Source organism: Macadamia integrifolia, unplaced genomic scaffold (assembly GCF_013358625.1).
Source record: "Macadamia integrifolia cultivar HAES 741 unplaced genomic scaffold, SCU_Mint_v3 scaffold608, whole genome shotgun sequence".
In the NCBI taxonomy this organism is placed as follows: Eukaryota; Viridiplantae; Streptophyta; class Magnoliopsida; order Proteales; family Proteaceae; genus Macadamia; species Macadamia integrifolia.
In genome coordinates this window covers 52,972-74,751 of record NW_024870496.1, presented here as the reverse complement: position 1 = coordinate 74,751, position 21,780 = coordinate 52,972, and the positions used below count along the sequence as shown (strand labels likewise).

General features: G+C 46.2%; 1 protein-coding gene across 3 annotated transcripts in view; it reads left to right on the top strand.

Moving 5' to 3' along the window:
- LOC122069417 (BAG-associated GRAM protein 1) overlaps positions 1–21,780 on the top strand; it is a 117,287-nt gene that overhangs the window by 48,368 nt on the left and 47,139 nt on the right. For all 3 annotated transcript variants that reach the window (XR_006137445.1, XM_042633431.1, XM_042633433.1), the window contains exons 9-11: positions 863–892; positions 983–1,082; positions 20,531–20,637. Coding sequence is in view for 2 of the 3 variants with exons in the window: in XM_042633431.1 (XP_042489365.1) it covers positions 863–892; positions 983–1,082; positions 20,531–20,637 (237 nt within the window). In the remaining variant the exon portion in view is untranslated. The remainder of the gene's footprint in view (positions 1–862; positions 893–982; positions 1,083–20,530; positions 20,638–21,780) is intronic.

The following is a 21,780-nucleotide window of genomic DNA, read 5'->3' as shown; positions in this document are numbered from 1 at the left end:
ATTCAGATCCCATTCCTCTTGCACCTCCTCTTACTTTTGTAAAATTGGCTCGAGTCCTCCAAACAGTGCTGCCTCTTGTAAATTGGTCTAAACAATACATTATGGACTGTGTCTGAAGCATTTTGTGGCATAATTTTGTACACTCCAATCACCTTGTGAGAAATTTTTATCCTGGTGGAACAGCACATGGTCATAATCTCTAGTGAATTGCACTTCCCTTGTCAGAAAAATTTTCCCCTTTGACTCCTTTTCCCCTTGCCACTGGATATATTCTTCCCGTTCTTTTGTTCCTCCTCTTTCATTTTGCCTGGGTTGCTTTCTATACCTCTGATTGTTTGACCATTAGAGCCTTCAGGGGCTGCTCGAGAAATATTGCTTGCAATATATGGAGGGGTTTGTGCTTTTCTTCCACCATTTGCCTTAGTAAATTATCTTGCACCTCTATATTTAGTTTAGATTGTTTTCTTCCTATAGAGAAAGAAGTTTGGAGCCTATGTGGGTTGCTATGGGAATACTGCAAATGCGTGCTTTCTTTCATTAAAATCTTCCATTTGGTTTTTGGATGGTGCTTATTTGGATATACCCATATGATTATTGATCATATAAGCTGACTGAGCAAACAATTTCGTATTCTTTTTCTTTATTTTCAGTTTCGAATAGTTAATTTCTAAGCAAATTGAACGTTACTTCAACCGCCTCCCCACCTCCCCACCTTCCTGCTGTCAGCTTTTGATTGGTTTCAGGGGTTGCTTTCAAGCATGTAAACAAATACTGCTTTGTTGAGTTCTGGTTTGGTCCTGTTTGGTACAACATATTTGTACAAATTGCATGCTCTAAAAGTGTTTGTGCTTCCATTTGCTAGGTCATTATTCCATTTGAAGATATAGATGAGGTACACAGTTTCTTCGATTCTTGTATTTTGCCTTGTGCTTCTGACTGACCTTCATTAAATTGTTAACATCTTGAATTGTTATTTTTATAGATTAGGAGGAGTCAACATGCATTCATTAATCCTGCTATTTCAATTATTCTTCGTATGGGTGCTGGTGGGCATGGTGTTCCTCCTTTGGGAAGTCCAGATGGTTAGTATTGAACTTGATAAACCCTCTATGTCTCTGCCTCTTACCAGTCTCAAGTCTTTTATTGTGATTTGCTAGATTTGTAGCAAAATTGTCTTGTATTTCCAACATTTCCCAGTAGATTGTAATTGTATTTTTGTATCTTTCCTCTAGATTCAAAATCTAAACTGAGAAAGAATTCAAGTATTGATACATATTGGGCCGATACGAATTGAAAAACACCTTTTTTTTTGGATGAATGAATAATTAATTACCAAGAGGAAGAGGAATATACAAAGAAAAAGAGGGGAGGGCGGAAAGAGAGGGGGGGAGAAGGAACAAAGCAAAAAGGCACATAGTCAAAGCCCTCCACGCGGCGGGGGGGGGGGGGGACTAAAATGGAGGTGGCAGACCCCAGGAGACAATAATAAGCCTGTTCCTTGGAAAAAATCCCTTATAGGGTGGATGGGGTGAACAGAAAGCTTAGAACTAACATGAAAAAAGATGGATTTCCAAATCATATCAAAAGATCTAGAGTTGGACGTCCATTTACAAATATTGTGTTACATCCAGGTGGAATTGATGGAGGCACAAAAATCAAGCTTACCAGCTTTCTCAAGGGGAAGGACATGCCTTTTGGAGGGCCAACAACAATGAAGAAGATGCTTCCAAATAGAGGAGGCAAAGGGGAAGGAAAAAAATAGACGTTTGACATCTTCAGTACCATTCAAGTAGAGACAGTAGGCCCAGGGGGGGGACCTGGATGTGTCCGTAGATTAAAAAGGAATGGGAGAGGAGGCAATCAGAAGGGCACACCAAACCGTAAAGGAGTGGCGGGGCATATGGCTTTTGAACCAAACAACTTTGCTCCGACGGACAAGAGGGGCATCCATTTCTGGCCAAATCCCAGGTAGTGGAAGAGCTGAAGATGCCAGAGGAGGAGGGAGTTCCAAGGGACTTTAACCACTTTTCTAGATTGATTAGTAGGGAGAGGGGGGAGAGAAGACCAAATATCAGAGAGCTGGGGGGGCGGGAGAAGGGTGGCAGCATCCATCAATGGAGATGATGTGCGAAACCTTGTCATCTCTAGGAATGTCAGAAGAATAAATGGATCTACTGCTGACCAAGGAGGAGAGGATACCCAAGGGGTGCTAAAGATCGAGCTAGAGGGAGGTGAAAATAGTAGGAAGGGCAATGGGTTTGGCGAGAAGGATATTTGGCCAAACCCAAAAAGCATCAATGGGGATGGAGGAAGGCAGACCAAAGGGAGTCCTTACAGAGGAGATAGGAGTAGATCCAGGAGACCCAGATGATATTTTACTTGTAGGCAATCTTCCAGATTAGCTTGTGTATGCCTACAGAATTGACATCTTTGATCCTACGGAAACCCATGCCCCCTTCTGCTTTGGGAAGGCAAACAACAAACCTTTTGAGGGGATGGAGAAACTTGGAAGTCTCCACCCTTTTCCAGAAGGTGCAGAGGAGGGACTTTGTACTCCACCTATAAAGATAACAAGATTAAAGCACAGATTTGACAAGCACAAGACGGCCAACATAAGAGAGGAGCTTACTCTTCCAAAGCTGGAACCCTTTTTGTTTTTTGTCCATAAAAACAAGCATGGGGGTGCAGTGTTGGGTAGTGAGCCTAGAGGAGATGAGTGGAAGACCCATATATTTTTTCTCTCAAATTCGTTCCTAGAAACAACGAAACAAGTCTGACTTGTTTCGTCAAATTCATTTCTAGAATTGTAAATAAGCATAAATTTTGATTTATGTTTCTAGAAACGGGTGAAACAGAACAACTTTATCAAACGCTTTTTACATTTCTCTGTTTCTGGGAACAAGAAAACGCAGAAATGGCAGTAACGAAACGTTTTCAAACGGTGCCTTAGTACTGAAATGAGTGACGAGCCATATCATCATAGCCTCCATGTTGTTGATGTTGATGTCGAAAGTATATTTTGCTTTGATTGAATCACAAAGGTTGGCTATGTCATAGTTTGACGAAAGTAATACTCAAAGTCAGCCATAACAGCCCTATAAACATCGTCACCAAATGTTGCTGCCGAAAATCCGTATGAGCTGATCCTGCACAAATACAATAGGCAGAGGCCCGGATGTTTATCCGGGGTTAGTCCTCCGACGCCCAAGTTAGAGATCGGCTGCACAGCTTTTCACAAGGGTAATGGTGTGGGTTTTTCTGCTTACCTTTTTCCTCCGCTCGGGCCCTCTCTTATAGTCCTTAGGGTTTAGGGTTTCTCTTTTTCTTGGAGGAGTCCTTCTCGGGTCCGCCTTCTTTCCTCTTCGAGTCCTACTCGGATACGTCTTATCCCCTTCGTGGGGAATGTTCTCTTCATGCGGTTGACGCGGGCAGACTCCTTACAGCCTCTAACAGGTGAGCGACACGTGTCCTTTCCTTAGATACCATGTGTTCTTATCCTACTGGGCAATCAATTTGGTCGTATCAGTAGCCCCCTTACTCTCACCAGGAGGCTCTTCCTGTGGGAGTAATCAAGTTTTTTGACATTTTCTCTCATTCTTATTCCTTTGGCACCGGCTTTAGTTTTGCTTACGACCGGGACCTTAGGTCAGGTCCTACGGTTAAGCCAGCTCGACCTTTGTGTGAGCCCCCAACCGAGGTGGTGACCTTCTGTCAGGTTAGCTCGGCCTTAGCCAGAGCCCCCAACCGAGGTTGTGACCTTCGGTCAGGTTAGCTCGGCCTTAGCCAGAGCCCCCAACCGAGGTAAGGACCTTCGGTTAGGTCCGCTCGGCCTCTGCCTAAACTCCCAACCGAGGTAAGGACCTTCGGTTAGGTCCACTCGGCTTTTGTCGGAGCCCCTTGCCGAGGTTGTGACCTTCGGTCAGGTCAGCTCGGCCTTAGCCAGAGCCCCCAACCGAGGTAAGGACCTTCGGTCAGGTTCGCTCAGCCTTTGCTTGAGCTCTCAACTGAGGTAAGGACCTTCGGTCAGGTCCGCTTGGCCTTTGCCTGAGCTCCCAATCGAGGTAAGGACCTTTGGTCAGGTCCGCTCCGGCGTAAATCTCGAGGGGTGGTAATTGGTGATGTGACGGCGCCATTAATGCTCGAGCAGTCGTATCGTTTTTCTTTTATTTATAAAGTGTGGGTCCATTTGTGGGTCACTTTTGTTTTTCCCTCGGAGAGCCTTCCTTCGGTTTAGGTGTTCCTTTTCCTTTAGCGCTTCGTCTTCACCAAAAGTAAGTACGATGTCTTGTTTGTCTGGGTACAGTCCCTCGTCCTCCGAGAGGACAATGTCTAACCGTAGGTATCGGAGTCCAGGGGGTTCGAGGGATGTCCTCGGACTCTTCCCCCGATTCGCCCTTTGCCCGTGACTCATCGTCCGTGGCATCGCCGTCTGGGTCCGAGGGTGGATCAAACGGTGAGGGATTCAGGGAGAGGGTGCTTGAATCCCGAGCCCAGACCTAGGACCCCCTTGAGGTGGAGGCTCTCCACATTGTTTCCACCATGGACGAGCTGGAGCTGGGGGAGCTAAGGGCCTCCTTCAGTATCTCGGATGCTTTCGAGCTCCGGCTACCAAAACCGACCGACCGAGCCAGCTATCAGAACTCCGAAGAGCTGTGCTTATATAAGGAGGCGTTTAAGGCCGGCCTTCGGCTTCCCCTCCATTTCTTCGCCCGGGTGTTTCGGCACTATGGGATTTGTCCTACCCAGCTGACGCCGAACGGATGGCGGTAGATGCTTAGCTTTGTCGTCCTTTTCTCTAGGCGCCAGAGGCCTCTCTCCCTCCCTCTCTTCGTCAATTGCTTCCTCCTTCAGGCTTGTAAGGGACTTTCGGACTGGTACTACTTCAGCCCTCGGAAAGACCTTCGACTGCTGAACGGTTACCCAACGTCGATCCACGAGTGGAAGGAGAAATTCTTCTTCGTGAGGTCATCCGAGGGGGTGCCCTTTGGCATCGTCTGGGATATCCCCTATCTGAGGACGGTGAACTCCGCCCCTGCCCTTGTTCGGACAGACGTGGAGTCGATGGCGATGGCGAAGCGTCAAGACACCTGCCCTCCAGTTAAGTACGACAGCCTTAAGTCCGACGCCATTTTGTTCAGATTCGGGCTTAGCTCGGCTGAGTCTTAGGCCAACCCAAGTTTACTTGCCTCGGGTACTTGTGTTTCATACTAACTCCCTTCGTCTTCATGCAGTGCAATTCTCCAGGGCCGAGGTTAGGGCTGCAGTTGCGAAGAGGCAAGTCCAGATAAGGGAGGCCAGAGTGCGGGATGCGTAGCAGTAGTAGAGGCTGAAGAGTAAAGAGAAGGGGCCTCCCTCCTCCGATGCTCCCCCACCAAAGAGAAGGTCCAGGGCCAAAGGACCCAGTACCGAAGCGGTCCAGGCCCTCGCTGCTCCAGGCCATAGCTTGTCTGCCCGAGATTCTTCCCCCATGGCAGACTTCAGAAGCCCGAGGGCTGGGAATGTTAGGGCCGAGGTTGGCTTCGTCCCTCGGTGGTCGTTTAAAGAAGACAACACTCTGTCCGTCGGGCGTGTCGCTCGTGAGCTGGTACTGAAGGGCAGTCTCCCCCGAGATGTCGCCGAGGCACAACGACAAGGGACAGCGGCCATTATAACTAGCGCTTGCATCTTCATGGCAGGGGTAAGCTTCGGTCTTCCAAACCTTAATTTATTATCATTGTAACATACTGACCATCGGTTTTTTATGCATGCCCAAAACCAAGTGGGTCAGCTGGCGATCTGGGCTGAAGCCATGGCCCGAGACCTTGAGGCTTCCGAACGCGAGAAGTCAGTGGTTCTCCTTGAGGTGGAGCACCTAGAAGCGGACCTTCTTTGTACCCGCCAGGAATGCAATCAGAAGCTTGCGGAGCTGAAGGCGCAGATAACGGCAAGGGTTCAGGAGGCCGAGACCCGAGGGGCCGAGAAGTATAGGGCCTCTGAGGGCTTTCGGGATGAGGTCAAGCGCCCCATTGCCCCTGGGTTCACAATGGGTGCTACTGAGGTCCAAGACTGGGTCCTCGAGCATTACCCAGAGGTCTCCTTCGAGGACAGCTGGCTCATCTTCGAAGAAGAGTGTGTTGAGGCAGCCCCTACAGCCACCAAGGTTGCCGACGCCGACGACGAAGGCTATAGCGAGGAAGGTGTGGTTCAGCCGCAACGTGAGGTGCCTCTGACTTCTAGTCACGATGGCTCTGATGGGGAGACCCTCCACCCTGTGCCTTACCTCAGCGTTCGGGCTTTCTCTCTTTTTTTTTTTGTGATGTTAGCCTTCGGGCTTTCTCTCTTTTTTTTTGTGATGTGAGCCTTCGGGCTTTCTCTCTTTTTTTTTGTGATGTGAGCCTTCGGCCCTTTTTATGTAATCTCGGCCTTCGGGCCTTTTCAATGAATGAATATTTCCGTTTCTTCGGATACCTTTGCCTTTTGCTTTTTCACATTTTCTTTCTGAGAAGGGATCTTTAGCCCGTAGGTAGGTGTAAGAAGGCCGAACCCCTCGGCGGCCTAAGGATTAATACGTCTCTACTCTAGTACGAGGCTTGGTTCTGCTCCATCGGATTATCTGAGAGGTTTCCCACGTCCGAGGGCCGTGGACTTCTAAGGGATCCTGAACAAAGGAGGATTCGGTTAGTGCCTTTGACCGAGGTAAGGACCTTCGGTCAGGTCCGCTCGGTCTTTGCCTGAGCTCCCTGCCGAGGTAGTGACCTTCGCTCAGGTCCGCTCAGCCTTGGTCTGAGCTCCCAACCGAGGTGGTGACCTTCGGTCAGGTCAGCTTGGCTTTAGCCAGAGTTCCTAGCCGAGGTGGTGACCTTCGGTCAGGTCCGCTCGGCCTTGGTCCGAGCTCCCAACTGAGGTGCTGACCTTCGGTCAGGTCAGCTCGGCCTTGGCCTGAGCTCCCAACCGAGGTGTTGACCTTTGGTTAGGTCCGCTTGGCCTTGGTCCGAGCTCCCAACCGAGGTGGTGACCTTCGGTCAGGTCCGCTCGGCCTTAGCCAGAGTTCCTAGCCGAGGTGGTGACCTTCGGTCAGGTCCGCTTGGCCTTGGTCCGAGCTCCCAACCGAGGTGCTGACCTTTGGTCAGGTCAGCTCCACCTCGGCTTGAGCTCCCAACCGAGGTGGTGACCTTCGGTCAGGTCTGCTTGGCCTTAGCCAGAGTTCCCACCTGAACAAGTAGGATTTTCACCAAGTGGTCTTTCCCTTTAGCTCCGGCCGAGAGGTCTTTTATCCTCTGGTCCTGGGCCGAACATTCAGTCGAGGGGAGCTCCCTCGGCCGTCGTCACATAGGTGAGGACCTTCGGTTGGATCCCTTTGGCAAATTTCCTTCGGCTCTGCCTTGATCAACAGCCGAGGTAATGACCGAGGTAAGGACCTTCGGCAAAGCTAAAGCCACTAAACAGGAGAATTCCCATCAACTGCCGTAAACCAGCTTACATATTTTTCATAAAATAAAATCATCCAGAGAGCTTAGGATGAGTTACAACTTGAAAGTGCTTAGGAGCAAAAAATTACAAAATGTGAGTGTGCTTGCTACTTCACTACTGGTAGAATTTTCTCAAGTTCTTCGAATTCCACGATCGGGGTACCTTTTCTCCCCCGTGGTCTCCAGGTGATAGGACCCCGATCGTATTATCCTTGAGACTCTGTAAGGACCTTCCCAATTTGGAGCTGGCTTTCCTTGATGCCTCGGGTCTGATACCTCTTCCCTTCTGAGGACGAGGTCACTCATCCTGAACTCGTTCTTTCGGACTTTGGAGTTGTAGTGCTCGCAACCCTCTACTGGTAGGTGGCGATCCTTTCTTGCAAGGTGTCCCTGACTTCGGTCAAGAGGTCTAAATTCGCTTGGAGTCCTTTATCGTTTTCTTCTTCATTGTAGTACTGAATTCAGTGGGTTACGGCCCCTACCTCCACCGGAAGTACAGCTTCGGTGCCGTAAGTTAAAATGAAGGGTGTTTCTCCGGTGGCTGATCTCTCAGTTGTGCGGTAAGCCCAGAGGATGTTGTACAACTCATCTGCCCATAACCCTTTGGCATCATCCAGTCTCTTCTTTATTCCTTGGAGCAGGGTACGGTTGGTTATCTCTGTCAGCCCGTTGGTCGATGGATAACCTACAGACGTTGTCCTGTGGTCAATGCCGAGGGCATCACGAAACAAGCTGAAAGTCGGATTGGCGAACTGAGTTCTATTGTCCGTTACCACCACCCGAGTGATTCCAAATCGATAGACTACCGCCCTCTGGAAGAAGTTCCTTACATTCTTTTCGGATATCGTTGCCAGTGCTTTGGCCTCTGCCCATTTCGTGAAGTAGTCTACCGCTACCACCACAAACTTCCTTTGTCTCGTGGCCAGGGGGAGTGGGCCCAGGATGTCCATTCCCCACATGGCGAATGTTATTGGGCTTGATAGGGATGAGAGCTCGGTAGAGTGCTGCCTGGGGACGGGGGCGAACATTTGGCACTTGACGCACTTCCTGACTGATGATTCCGCGTCCTTCCTTATTATCGGCCAGAACAGGCCCTGCCTCAGTACTTTATGTGCCAAGGCTCGGGCTCCTAGGTGTTGGCCGCATATCCCTTTATGCATTTCTCGGAGTGCGTACTCGCCATCGGCGGGGTTCAGGCACTTGAAGTACGGCACGGAGAACCCTATTTTGTACCGCGTCTCGTCCTTCAAAAGGAAGCGTTCTGACCTCATTCGTACTTTCCTTGCCTCGTCCCTATTCTCGGGGAGTGTTCCTTTAGGTATTTGGTTATGGCATCCATCCAGCTATGGCTGTGTTCGCCTACGGGTAATACCTCTTGGGGTCTTTCGGTACTTGGCTGTGGTAGCACTTCAAAATACACCAATCGTCCAAGGTCTGTGAAGTCGGAGGTGGCCAACTGCGACAGTGCGTCTGCACTAGCATTCTCTTCTCGTGGCACCTGCCTTACCTCGAATTCCTTGAAGGCTGTTATTCTTTCTCGCACTATCTTCAAGTACCCAGCCATCCTTTGTTCTTTGGCTTCGTAGTCTCCATTCACCTATCGTACCACAAGCTGCGAATCACTATGCACCACCAGCTCCTGTACCATCAAAGCCCATGCCAGATTAATTCCGGCTATTAACGCTTCGTACTCTGCTTCATTGTTGGAGGCATCGAAGTCGAACTGTAGGGCGTACTCGATCTTGCAACCTCCGGGGCTTACCAATATGATCCCTGCGCCGCTTCCCACACTGTTGGAAGCACCATCCACGTACAATGCCCAAGCCTTTTCTCTTCGGTCCTCGGAAAGCTCCTGGGGATCATCAGGGAGCGTCGTCTCGGCTATAAAGTCTGCGAGGGCCCGTGCTTTTATTGCGGTTCTCGGTTTGTACTGGATGTCGAATTCTCCCAACTCTATGGCCCAGTTTACCAGGCTACCGGACATATCCGGCCGCTGCAATATCTTCTTCAGGGGATGGTCTGTGAATACGCATACTGTATGTGATTGAAAATAGGGCCTCAGCTTTCTTGCCGCTGTTACCAGGGCGTATGCCACTTTCTTCGTCTTTCTATATCTTGTTTCGGCATCTAGCAGGGTTCGACTGACGTAGTATATTGGCCATTGTTGCCTTCTTCCTTCGTCAGTACTGCACTTACCGCTACTGCTGATACAACAAGGTACAACTGCAAGGTATCCCCGGCGTTTGGCTTTGTCATCAGTGGGGGTGCGGCCAGGTACTCCTTCAGTTGTTCAAAGGACTTTTTGCATTCCTCCGTCCATTCGAACTTTTTGGATCCCTTCAAGGCTTTGAAGAAGGGGAGGCATCTGTCAGCCGACCGAGACAGGAATCGCCCTAGGGCGGCGACTCTGCCTGTTAGCTGTTGGGCTTGCTTCACATTCTGGGGTGACCTCATATCTCGAATGGCTTGTATTTTCACCGGATTGGCCTCAATTCCCCTCCCTGAGGCAATAAAGCCGAGGAACTTTCTCAAGGCTACTTTGAGTGCGCACTTTGCCGGGTTCAGCTTCATGCTGTACTGCCTCAGCACCTGGAACGCCTTTTCTAAGTCTTGAATGTGCTATTCCGCCTTCAGGCCTTTTACAAGCATATTGTCCACGTATACCTCCATGGTTTTGCCGATCATCCCCTTGAAGAGTTTATTCACCAACCTTTGATAGGTGGCCCTTGCGTTTTTTAGCCCGAAGGGCATGACTTCATAGCAGTACAGGCCCCCCTCGGTCACGAAGGATGTCTTCGGGACATCACCCTCAGACATCTTGATCTGATTGTACCCCGAGTACGCATCCATGAAGCTCAGCGCCTCGTACCCTACCGTGGCATCAATGAGGAGGTCTATTTTCGGCAGGGGGTATCCGTCCTTTGGGCAGGCCTTGTTCAGATCGGTGAAGTCGATGCAGATCCTCCACTTTCCATTTGCCTTTGGGACCATCACCACGTTAGATATTTACTCCGGGTATTGAATCTCGCGGATGAACTGGGCCTTCAGCAACTTCTCTACTTCATCTATTTTTTGCTGCCTTTCGGGGGGCGAAGGCCCTCTTCTTGTGTTGCACCGGCTTCTTTGCCGGGTTGACACTCAGATGATACTCTATTACCTCTCGGTCTATTCCAGGCATGTCTAAGGCCGACCAGGCGAAGACGTCAGAGTTGTTTCGGAGGAATGAGATGAGTTTTTCTTGTTGCTGCCTTGGCATTGTAACCCCTACCTGGAATTGGCGAGTGTTATCCCCCTTTTCGGCCTTAACTTATATCAGATCCTCAGCCGGTTCCCCCCTTTGATAACTGGTGTCATCGCGCAGATCTTCTATCGGGAGTGCCTCGCCCGCCTTCTCTCTTCCCCATAAGGTAGTGGCGTAGCATCTCCGGGATGCCTCCTGATCGCCTCGACATTCACCGACACCGTTCTTGGTTGGGAATTTCATCTTGAGATGTGGTGTGGAGACGACAGCCTTTAACAGGTTTAAACCAACTCTCCCTAGTATGGCATTGTATGCCGAAGTAATGCCTACTACCAGGAAGTTGATCATGACCGTTACTTGGCGATCGCCAGTGCCGGCTCTTAGCGGCAACTCAATCGATCCCTCCACTTTTACTGGGACGCTGGAGAATCCTTGCAACGGGTGTTCGACTTTCTACAGCTTTCCCTCGTCCAGGCCCATCTTTTGGAAAGCTTCAAGGAACAGGATATCAGTTGAACTGCCGTCATTCACCAAGATCCTCTTCACTCTACAATCGGCTATGGTCATGGTGACTACCAGGGCATCGTCGTGCGGAGTGTGCACCCCTTCCAGATCGTCGTCTGAGAAGGAAATAACCGTCCTCGTCTTCGCCTTTTTGTTCGACCATTCAGCCACATGTACGCTTCTCACATAGGCTTTTGCTTTCCTGGCCGAGACTGAACTTTCTCCAGCGGCTAGGCCTCCACAGATTGTCGCTATAACCCTAGTTGGGCTTTTATTCTCATTCCAGAGGTGATAGTCAGCTTCCTCGGGTGTCCGGTCCCTTTACCGTTCCTGATTGCCTATGCGGGCTGGCCCCCTTCTTTCATAGCGGCCTCTGCCATCTCTACGACGGTTGTCTCTGTGGTCATTACCATCTTGGGCATCCTCCTTTTCGCGGTCCACGAATCGGCCTAGATATCCTCTTCTTATCATTCCTTCTATTTTCCCCTTGAGGTGCCAACAATCTTTGGTGTCGTGGCCGTGGTCCCTGTGGAAGTGGCAATATTTGTCCATATTGCATCTCTCGGGGTGTTGTCCCATCTTTCCTGGCCACTTCATGGCTTTGGCATCCGGGGAGTCCTTTATCTGCAGTAGCACATCCGTTCGTTTCCTGTTCAGGGGCGCGTATTTTTCGAACTTCCTTGGTGGACTCGGTGCCCGACTACGCTCGGACTTTCGTCTTTTGCTTTCTTCGGAAGGTTTGTCGTCGCCCCTTGAGATCATTTTCCTTCTCGTCTTCCCTTCAGCTTCTTCATCGGCTTGAAGGGTTTCTTCCATCTGGATGTACTTATCGCACCGAGCTCTCAACTTGGCCAGGTTCCTCGGTGTATGCTTCGCCAAAGACCTTTTCAGCTCCTTATCCTTGACGCCTCCCAGCAGGGGTGTGAACTCTTCTTTCGGGTCCAGACCTCTGATCGTGATGTTTTCTTGTTGGAAGCGCTTCATGTAGTTTCGCAGTGATTCTCCTTCATATTGCTTGACGTTGGTCAAGTTCAACGTGGTCTTCTGAAGGGGTTGGCTACTGGAGAATCCCTTCACGAAGAAGTAACTTAAATTGCTGAAGCTGTGGATCGACTTCATCGGCAAACGGTTGTACCATAGCCTTGCTGGTCTTCTGAACGTCAATGGCAGGGCGCGACACATGATGTTCTCCGAGACTCGATGGAACTGCATAGCGACCTGGAAGCCTTCGAGATGATCGACGGGGTCCCCAGACCCGTCGTAGGTGTCATACTTTGGCAGGCGAAAGCTGATCGGGAGCGGGTCCCTCATGACCTCATCAGCTAGAGCCGTGTCATTAGTGAGGTCTGGCTTGCGAGCTCCCGTCTGATTTTCTGCAACCTTCCTGATCTCATCTTTCAGGTCAGGGATCATCTGCTTCAACCCCGAGTCCTCGTGTCTCTGTTCATCTCCTTGGCGTGGTTCCCCATGTCTGGCCCCGGGCGGCACGTCGCGTCCTTCCCCAGGTGCGGGACTTTCCCTTATCACTCGGTTTCGAGGATTATGATCGGACCTTATCGATGCTGTACTGCTCCGGTCCTCGTCTCGAGCTCTCTCAGGCCGGATATGGGGGCCTTGCAGTGCTCCGCCGGTCTTTTGAGAGAGCTTTGGAGACCTCTTTCATTGCCTCAGCCATTCGGTCATATTTCTCCTAGAGGGCTTCGAACTGCTCCCTTATCACATATTCCTGCGCTCCAGGAGGGGGTGGAGGATTATTATCTCCGCGCACTGAATATCCGGCCGAACGTTGGTCCCTCGCGAAACCTTCCCGATCATCGATTCCCCTTTCTCCTCTGATTTCCGTCGAGGGAGGGAGCCCTCCTGAAGGTTTCTCCTCCCCCATGTTTATATTCGACGCTGCTCTAGTGTTCCTACGATTGGAGGTTCTCCCCACCATTACTGTCGTTCCCACGGACAGCGCCAATCTGTTGCTGCTGAAAATCCGTATGAGCTGATCCTGCACAAATACAGAAGGCAGAGGCCCGGATGTTTATCCGGGGTTAGTCCTCCGACGCCCAAGTTACAGATCGGCCGCACAGCTTTTCACAAGGGTAATGGTGTGGGTTTTTTTACTTACCTTTTTTTCTCTGCTCGGGCCCTCTCTTATAGTTCTTAGGGTTTAGGGTTTCTCTTTTTCTTGGAGGAGTCCTTCTCGGGTCCGCCTCCTTTCCTCTTCGAGTCTTACTCGGATACGTCTTATCCCCTTCGTGGCGAATATTCTCTTCACGCGGATGACGCGGGCAGACTCCTTACAGCCTCTAACAGGTGAGCGACACGTGTCCTTTCCTTAGATACCACGTGTTCTTACCCTACTGGGGCAATCAATTTGGCCGTATCACCTACAAACTGGAGGTACCCAATCCTTGGGTAAATATCTCTGAATCTAAATAAGCTAGAACAAGATCCATAGCTGCTGCTTGGTGCTTGACGGACAAGAACCACTATGTATGGCTGGGGTTGGGGCTCTGGAACCTCAAAGATGCTATCCACAAAACCTGACCCAATCTGGGGGGGTGAGCCGTGTGAATGACCCTCATACTCAGTGGCAGAGGGGAAAGAGCTGGCCTGTGGGTATCCAAACTGGCCAAATTGACTATAATGACTATAGTCTGAACCGATTGTCCCTATGCCATATATAGTTGACAGTGCATTCAACGGCTCCCCAAGAATGCCAGTACCACTCTCCATGCTTAAGCCTCCTTGTGTGTCAGTCAAGCTCCTAATAGAGATGTCTGTGGGGTCCATGCTATCCTGCTCCTCTCCACCACCTAAGAATTGACGACGTGAGCCTCTTTTGTAGGGTGTGGGTGCACTGGATGAACATGTACCATGGTCCATGTCCTATGTGGCGTGAGTGAACTGAGTCTCTCCTGTGAACCGCACCGGTTCTTGCTCCGGTTCAGTGTAATGGTACATCTCGCACATCCCCCCATCACCATCATCACCATCACCACCATCATCACCATCACCTGCATCATCACCACCACCACATCATCCCCATCACCACCATCATTATCATCACTGGACCGTGACCAAATAGTTTCAGGCTCCACATCAATCCCAGTAGCTTGGGACTTAAAAGGCCTAGGTATCTGTGAAAGTATACGGCCCTCTCGAGACATATACTCATCCACGTTAGTATCCATCCGACTTGCTACCACGGGGTCTGGCCTACCCCCAGACTGATCCATAAGTGGCTTACCTCGATCCTTCACCCATTGGTATATGGGATCCTCCTCATCATCTGAGTCTTCTTGGAAAACGTAAGCAATTTCAATTGGCTCACTTTTACCCTTCATGCCTCGACGTATGTGCTGCATCTTCAATCTCATGTTATAGTGCACAAACACCAACTACTATAGCTTTTCGTGACCCAGTCGGTTCCACCTCTTGGTCTGGATCAATGAGAACGTACTCCAGTTGCAGAACAAGTTTGGGAGAGCACCTTAATCAAGGATTAAAGTATCGGTATCGGTCGTCGTATCGGTCGCCGTATTGGAGGGTATCGTATCGTATCGGAGATACATTAAGATACGCTAAAGATACACACATAAATGGATAGGAAACATTTTCTTAAACACCTTTGCTTAAAGAATTTGTTAAAAAAAGCTATTGATAACATGTATTATGCATAAACACTAAATTGAGGGTATCGCACTAAGAATTCAAGGTTTGTAGTTGTCCTATAAATGTTAAATCCTTGTTCCCAACCTTGATTTCCACTTTAGTTAGAGAGAAATATGGCTAGCAGCAAATTTGAAACAAAAACCCCTCAAAAAATCGTGTTTTTCTGAAAAATTACCCATCTTGGCCATTATATGACTGTAGCGTACTGTGTTGGTACATATCGATACTCACCGATTCTTATCGATACTCACCAATACTTACCGATCGATCCGTATCGATACTCACCAATACGTACTGATCGATACATACCGATACATACCGAAACGTACATTTCACCTCAATTTTATATATTCTATAGAGTCGTATCAGTGCATATCGTATCGTATTGATGTGTATCGGTGGTGTATTGATGCATATCGATATGTATCGTAGGATATATATCGATATGAAAGGATTTTAAAAATTCCATGTATCGTATCAGTGTATCGTATCGGTTAGCTAAATTTAAGATACGTATAGGAGGGTATCGTATCGGTATCGGAGATACTTTAAATGATGAGTCCTTCATTGCTATCTTCCTCAAGTTAGGTGCATCATTTTCATATCGGACCCACCATTCACCAAGGGTAGTACCGTAGTAGTTTGTCTTCCAGCCACTGCCGCTACCCTACCAAAACTCCCATTAGCATCCCTGAATTCCTTCATCTATACATATTTCAAACATTGAATACAAGTTAGTATACAATACGAAATTCATCAACACTTAGGAAGCTATACATATCTTAAACATTAAGCCACCTCAGTATTGCATGCTGGTTGTAGATTAGGTTTAGGGACTAACTTTGCCATCACAAGCTCCACTACTTCTATCAATGCATCATCCATTCCTAGATCGTACTTGTAGTGGTACTTAGGATTGAGATAATATGTTGCAAATTCCATAAGTTACTTGTCATTGACTGTAATGTGTAGAGTAAGTCTTTAATAATTAAGTTTATAAACTCACCAGCTTTATGCAGGGGATGCATCAAATGTTTCTCCCATCTCTCCTCAATAATTTTGTGTAGGATTTTGCACCCCTAGGGATAGATGCTCTCACCTTCTTCATTTTCTCCATTGCAGCATACACATATGATAAGGTAGGCTGCTTCTCTGAGTCTACCAGCCTCAAGACAGTTACAATTGGGCCAAATATAAGAACCTTCTTCACATCTTTCCAAAATTGTTCACTAGAGATGGTGGCCTATGTTGCGATACCACTTGGCGAACCCGATTCCCTCCATCCAAACCACTCTTGACTAGCAAACATGGATTTCGTGACCAACCAGCTTATCCTGAAAGCTCTTCAGTGCAATGTAATTGGTTTTCAGATAAGTTAGAACCTTTGGACTACTCTCAAGGAGCTTTGCAAGATTATGTAGTTTAATGTACTATCAACTGGCGGGCACTAAAACGAGGTGTCACTATTGCATGCTTACGTCACCTTCTGCTTGTATACTGGGGTACAGATCTCTACCTCCCCTATTTGATGATGCGGCACATGACCTACCGGGCAAACAACTCGTCTGAAGGAAATCTTTTCTATGGAAGGGTGCTTAGTGCTCACAAGTGTTTTTGGCCATTTCAACATCAGCTACATTTGTGAGTCTACGGATGTCCACAAGAGATATCCGTTTGACCGAAACTCCGTTCAGAAAATGGGGATTGCCAATACTGCTAGTAGTGATTTGGAGGACATTCCAACATAACATCATCTAGTTTAAAGGCCACATCCTTCGTCACAGTTTCACGGCATGGTAGGCTATTTCTAACTGCCTCCCCATGCAGTCTTTTCTTATCTACCGGTATCAGGTCCCCTCTTGCTATCTTTACTGGAATGGCATTGTTATGTAGAACATCTTTTTTTTTCTCCTGTCCCTTATCCTCAACCGTTTGGAAGAGGGTCCTTAGTAGTTGCTGGCCATCTAGAAGCAGAATTCTCCCCTTGAGCAGAGAATGGATCTGGGTTGTCATGATTTTTTCTGGTTCCTCCATTTGTGATACTGCTGGGATGCTCGCCTATTGTGCTATACCATTAACCATATCTGGATGGAGCGAAATCTTCGTAGATGGACTTCCAACTCTCATTCCTTTGACAAGATTTGGAACACCATCTACTTTGTTGTTAGCTCCAAACTTGGTTCTCTCTGCCACCGCACTGTAGAGACATCCCAAGGAACAAGCTCACTGTTATGTCTTGGGGTCTCACCATTTCTATTCTTTCTTCCGCCTTGATGTCTATTTCCCCTTTTTGTAGGGATCGCCCCTAATGTTTGTAGGTGGTTTTTCCATCTTTTGTTGGGCTTTCTCCTTTTGGTTTGTGTGCCGCCCCCCCCCCAAAAAGAAAAAAAAAAGAAAAAAAAAAAGAAAAAGAAATTCCTTGTATATTCTTCTCACTTCGTAATAAATTTATTTATTCATCAATAAAAAAACATGTGATGGTTAGTTGAATTATCTTTTAATTTAAAACACCAGTAAGCATTTGGTATCTTCACCTAAAAGAATACTTTTTCCTTTAAAAGTTTGTATGTGTAAAACAAGTACATAGTAGACATGTAGAACATTTAGATATTTTTCAGATTACATAGACTTTACATTTTTTAAAAGAAATATTTTCTACTTTAGTGGTATTATTTACATTTCTAAATAGTTTTCACAAAAGGTAAAACAGGGAAGGTGGATGGGGGCCTCAAATTTCATTTGGAAGTTCACCAGAACCTGCTCATGTGTTGAATTTGGGCCCAAATGAATTCTGCTGCATGTCAAGTAGAGAACAAGAGAAAGATGGTTTACATGGTGGTCTTTTAGAAATTATGATATACTTGGTGGGAGTGGGTTATCCATTTGAATTAGGGAGTGAAATTTTATGCCCATCTAATACACAGAGTTCTCTTCTTGTATGACATTGCTTTTGTGCTTCATAGTACATCAAGTACTAACTAATGCATGGATTGGCATGGCTTTTGTGTTTTATGGTACATCAAGTACCTACTATTGTAATGCATAGATTGCCTTGTTATGCATAGGTATACTTGACTTGCCATTTCCATCTTGACAGCTGTCATGTTCCCTTTTTCCCATTAAAATAACTGATTTATATATATATATATATACATCTGGCAGTGTGCACTAAGTACTATAGTCAACACAACTCATCTGAACTCATTGCCCCTTTTCAACAATTTTGGGCTTGGCTTCAGAAGTAAATAAATGCATTTTCCATTTGGAAAAGATAATCGCATGCCATGAATCTGTTGTTTAGCCATGCCTTAGGAATCTTTAATTAAATGAGCCTAAAATTGTTACATTCCAGAAAAGATCTTGGAAATGTATGTTCCACTTCTGTTGCTCCATTCCACTCTATTTGGCGCTCATTTATTTTACCAACACTTCACAAGTCATTTATTTATATGACATAATTTATGTAAGAGCACTGTATCAAGTATCAATATGTATCAGCCATATAGGGCCTATACGTATTAGAAACCAGAATTCAATATGCTACTGTGCTGAAATTATACATGAAAAAAATGTCTCTCGGGTCATATCCACCCGTATAGACTGAGACAGTTCGATATGCCTGAGACACCTGATACGTCTCGACCTTATATTGAGACCTTATTTCTGCAACGGGTGGAAAAGCAGTCGATATGGGTGGATACGCCCTAGACACAGGATATGTCTCGACATCATATTGAGACCTAACAGGCGGAAAACACCTGAGAGAAAATCTATGACTTCAGCTTCCCTTTTTATGTTTGATCTGAGCTTGGGGGAATGATTAGATCTCTAGTATGACTTTATAAGAGTGATCAAAGTGAAGAAACTTGCATCAAATTGCTAGAAATTTGAGATCGGAAAAGATTTGAACACCACCAGAAGCAAAAGCAGCACCAACTGCCGCTGCAGCAGTCACTAACACCATCACAAGAACTCACTTGGCAGAGTGGTGGCCGCAGTGGAAATGATGACAGTGGCAGTGGTGGTAGCCACGACGGAAGCAGTGATGGAAAACCCTCATGGACCATGTTGTTTCCGCACTTACCCCTCCTCTTTTATAATTAAGTAACATTTACTGTGGTTATGGTCTGGACTGGTTATAAGCCAATTTTCATAGCAAAACTCAATTGTTTTCCACCCATTTATTGACACCTTTCCCTTGTGTCATTTGTTTATCAAAATGTAATGAATTTAAAGCTTTATACTATCACATGGCCAAATTTGATGGAACTCGAAATCAACAGGTAATCATGGTATCAAATTTGGAGTCATAAACCTATATAAAAGAGGCATTGCTGTAATTTTGAGACAGGTTGAATAGATGAAAATTGAGTGTTAACTCTTCGCTGAGAGAGCTGTTATTCGAGAGGGTGAGATGCCTACAGTTTTGAGAGGGTGAGTTGCCCAACCCAACCACTTCTCCCCCCCCCCCCTTTCCAACCCTTTATTCGATTTTCTTTTATTCTGATTTGTGAGAGTAGCGTTTGAAGATCATCTTGAAGACCAGCAACCATCTAAGATCAAGATCAGCCCAAGTCAGCTAATTGACCTCTGCCTCTGCCAGAATTAGGGTTTTTTTATCCTAATCAATTTCCCCAAGAACTCTCAACCTAGAAGCCACTTTTTGGAGCCCTTTTAGGTGTTTGTTGGGGATACCAAGGGAGGAGCTCGACCAGGTCCATAGCTGGTTCCTCGGGTTAATCTGTGAGTTATTCAAAATCTCCAGATTTGACCTAGTTTTGCCCTAATTCTGTCCAGCCACTTATCTTCCCAACCTGAAGGGATCTTGCGCACTGTTTGGATGTTTTCTCAAGCATCATCATGTAGAAACGCAACCCTAAAAGCGATGCAGAAGGTAATAGGAAAACAAGAACAAACAGTGCACATAGGTTCAAGAGGTTCGGAAAGTACAAAACTGCCCTCTAATTCAACCCTGGTTTGAGACTTCAATTTGAATCTGATTTTCAGATTTCTCCTTTTTTGTGCTCGTCTTATTGGAGCTTTCGGGAACATTATTGGCGACTATTGATCTCTCAATACCCTTACACTATAATTGCTATTTATTTAAGATATAGTATGGTTCAAAACAATATTTTTCATGTATCCTAAGCATATTTGTGCATTGCTGAAGTGTTTCATTGTCCATTATTAGCATATCTTGCGTCACTTTGCTAAATGCTATGGTTTATTTCATCTTCGCGTGGCTCTGCTAAATGCTATTGTTTATTTCATCTTTTAGTTTGCAATATTCAAATATATGTTGAAACATAAATTCTGTGTCAGGTAATAAAATAGCATGTTTCTATATTTTGGAATTTTGGTGTCTGATAGTCTTGTTTATGTGCTACAGATCGTAGGATATAACATTGATTGCCTGTTTCTCTCACGAGAGTAGAAATAGCTATTTTGTTATGCCTTGTTTAAGGTATTATCCTGGAATTGGGGGACTGCAGATTGAAAATTGTTTCATCCAACCATTCATTTTTTTTTTTTTGGCATTGATAAATTTTTATTGTGAACTTTCTTTGTACTTTTAATTTTTGTGTTTTCAATTAGTGATTGTTATCTATCTATGGAAACATGTTCACAACTTTACATAGGCTTCATTCCTTTTCTTATCTCCACTTTTCAGGTAGAGTAAGATACAAATTTGCCTCATTTTGGAACAGGAATCAAGTGTTTAGGGCTTTACAGCGTGCAGCAAAGAACTTTCATGCAATTTTAAAAGCAGAAAAGAGGGTAATTTTCATTATTATTGTTACTGCAATATGTTATGATGATTGCAAGAAAAATTTAGTCCTGCAGTTATCCAATTATGGTTCTCTTTTTGCCTTATATGTTAATTTTCTGTATTGGTTTGTAATTTTGTTTATTAAAATAGTCCTTAGAGAGAGTAAGATAAAGGAGAAAGTAATGATATCCCAACATTTAGCAAAGGACAATTCCTCAAGGACAGAGATCGACACTACCCCTACTCAGGTTATGAAGAGCATTAATCCGGAAAAAGAAGAGAGGGTATTATTGATGAAAATAGGAAGAGAGATATCAGTGGAAGAATATGATCAGAAAATAACATGGAAGTTTCAGAATATAAAAAAAAAATGTGAGAAATCAAGAAGCAAAGTGGAGGGAGAATCAGAATATCAAGTAGTCTAGGAAGAGGAAAAACTACGAGATTGAAGTAATCAGAAAAGACAAATTCAGACAAAACAAAAGAATATGAAGAGAGAGAGAGAGAGAGAGAGAGAGAGAGAGAGAGAACAAAATTGAATGGGAAAAGAGATTATGGAGAGTGGTACTGAGTAGAGATAACAACCACCCAAGCCAATCACAAGTAATTATTTCAAGCCAAATCCATTCAACTAACCCAATATTGCAGTAAGTTTATAAATGTTCATGGGATGCACTCTCCCAGCTGGATGAGAGTCACATGAAAGGAGGAGCTGCCCTTGCTGATTGAAGAGGGTTCAACAATTTTATAACCTCACTAATAGGAACTCCAAAGAGAGGGTGGTGAATGAAGTTAGAAGTTCTATAGAGAGTCAGCGACTTTGAGCACCCAAGCATTAAGGGAGACCGAGAATCCCTAACTGGAGTAAGATATGAATGAGTTGAGGGAAGAACTCCTATCTTTAAGAATCATTTGCTGCTACCAAATGAGTAATCTAAAGAATAACACCGCCCATTCTCCCCCTATGGTCGAGCTGCTCTATGATTACTCTCCCAGTGGTCGAGCTGATCATAGAGCACAGTTGTGCATTAGCAGGCTTTGGTGCGGGAGCGCGCTTATAGGTTGCATGTGCCTTACTCATAATTGGGCTTATGGACTTGCTTGCTTGTTTTGGTGATCTACGACTACCCTTTGTAATAATTACATGTTTC